This window comes from Caenorhabditis briggsae (assembly GCF_000004555.2).
Source record: "Caenorhabditis briggsae complete genome, chrII, whole genome shotgun sequence".
Lineage (NCBI taxonomy): Eukaryota > Metazoa > Nematoda > Chromadorea > Rhabditida > Rhabditidae > Caenorhabditis > Caenorhabditis briggsae.
In genome coordinates, this window is record NC_013486.2 from 1,018,397 (window position 1) to 1,019,663 (window position 1,267).

The 1,267-nt window shown below is 32.1% G+C and overlaps 1 protein-coding gene across 1 annotated transcript in view; it reads left to right on the top strand.

Moving 5' to 3' along the window:
• Positions 1-813: 813 nt before the first annotated feature.
• Positions 814-1,267, top strand: part of Cbr-mel-11 — a gene marked incomplete at both ends in the record, with an annotated part of 35,480 nt that continues 35,026 nt past the window's right edge. Inside the window, one exon of the mRNA XM_045241705.1 lies at positions 814-894. Coding sequence (XP_045091723.1) covers positions 814-894 — 81 coding nt within the window. The remainder of the gene's footprint in view (positions 895-1,267) is intronic.

Here is a 1,267-nt window from a genome sequence, read left to right on the forward strand (position 1 = left end):
CATTTTTTGGCCATTTTAAAGCCATTTTGTATCTAATTTTCAGTTATTTTCAGCATATTTTTTAGGTATTTTCAGTCATTTTTTCCATCATTGTTTCGTCAATTTTTTGCAATTTCAAGCAATTTTCAAACTATTTTTAGCCATTCTTTGGCCATTTTTAAGCTAATTTTCAGCCGTTTATTAGCCATTTTTAGTCATTTTTCAGCTATTTTCAAGCTAGATATCAGCAACCATTTTAGCAATTTTTAGCCTGGTTTTTGCCATCTTAAGCAAATTTTTTGTGTCATTTTCCGGTCGTTTTTCAGCCTGTTTTTGGTCATTTTCTAGCCATTTTTAACCTATTTTTTGGTGATTTTTAGCCAATTTTTGGCAATTTCTCGGTCATTTTTATTGGATTTTCAGCTATTTTTATACCATTTCTTGGTCATTTTTCGACCGGTTTTCAGCTATTTTCCGGTTATTTTAAAGCCATTTTTATGATATTTTTTAAAGATATTCTTAGCCTTTTTAAACTCATTTTTCACCTATTTCTTGGTACTTTTTCAGCAATTCTTCAGCCATTTTGAGTCCCTTTTTTTCCTGTTTTTCGGTTATTTTTTGGTCATTTTTGAGCTATTTTTAGGTAGTTTTTCAACTATTTTTAGCTAAATTTTTGGTCATTTTTAGGCAATTTTCATGCCATTTTTAGCTTTTTTTTTTCTCATTATTTTTTCCTCTTTTTTTCCGTAAAATCGATCTGAAATTTATCTGAAACTCCACATTTTTTTTCAGCCGCCTGCGCCAGAGGTGGTGCCACACACACACACACACAAAATGGGTCAAGACGACGAGGACGATGCGCAAATGCTGCAAGCGAAGCAGCAGATCACGTTCAATGTTGTTAATAAGAGAAAAGTGAGCATTTAGAAGGAATTTTGAGTCAAAAAATTGAAAAAATCGAGAAAATCGAGGAAGTTTGAGCTAGAAAACATGGAAAATCGCTGAAAATCGAGCCAAAAATCGCTGAAATTGGAGAAAATTCCGAAAAATTATAAAAATCGAAAATTCTTTTTTTTCGATTTTTTTTAAAATTTTGAGCTAGAAAATATGAAAAATCGCTGAAAATTGACATAAAAATCGGTTTCTTTTGGCTAAAATTTTGACAAAAAAACCTGATTTTTGTTTCTCTGCGTCTCTCTGTCTCTCTGTCTCCCTGTCTCTCTGTCTCCATACATACAGACAGAGTCAGACACACAGCGAGCGCCTTTAACCAAAAAAAAAAGACAAT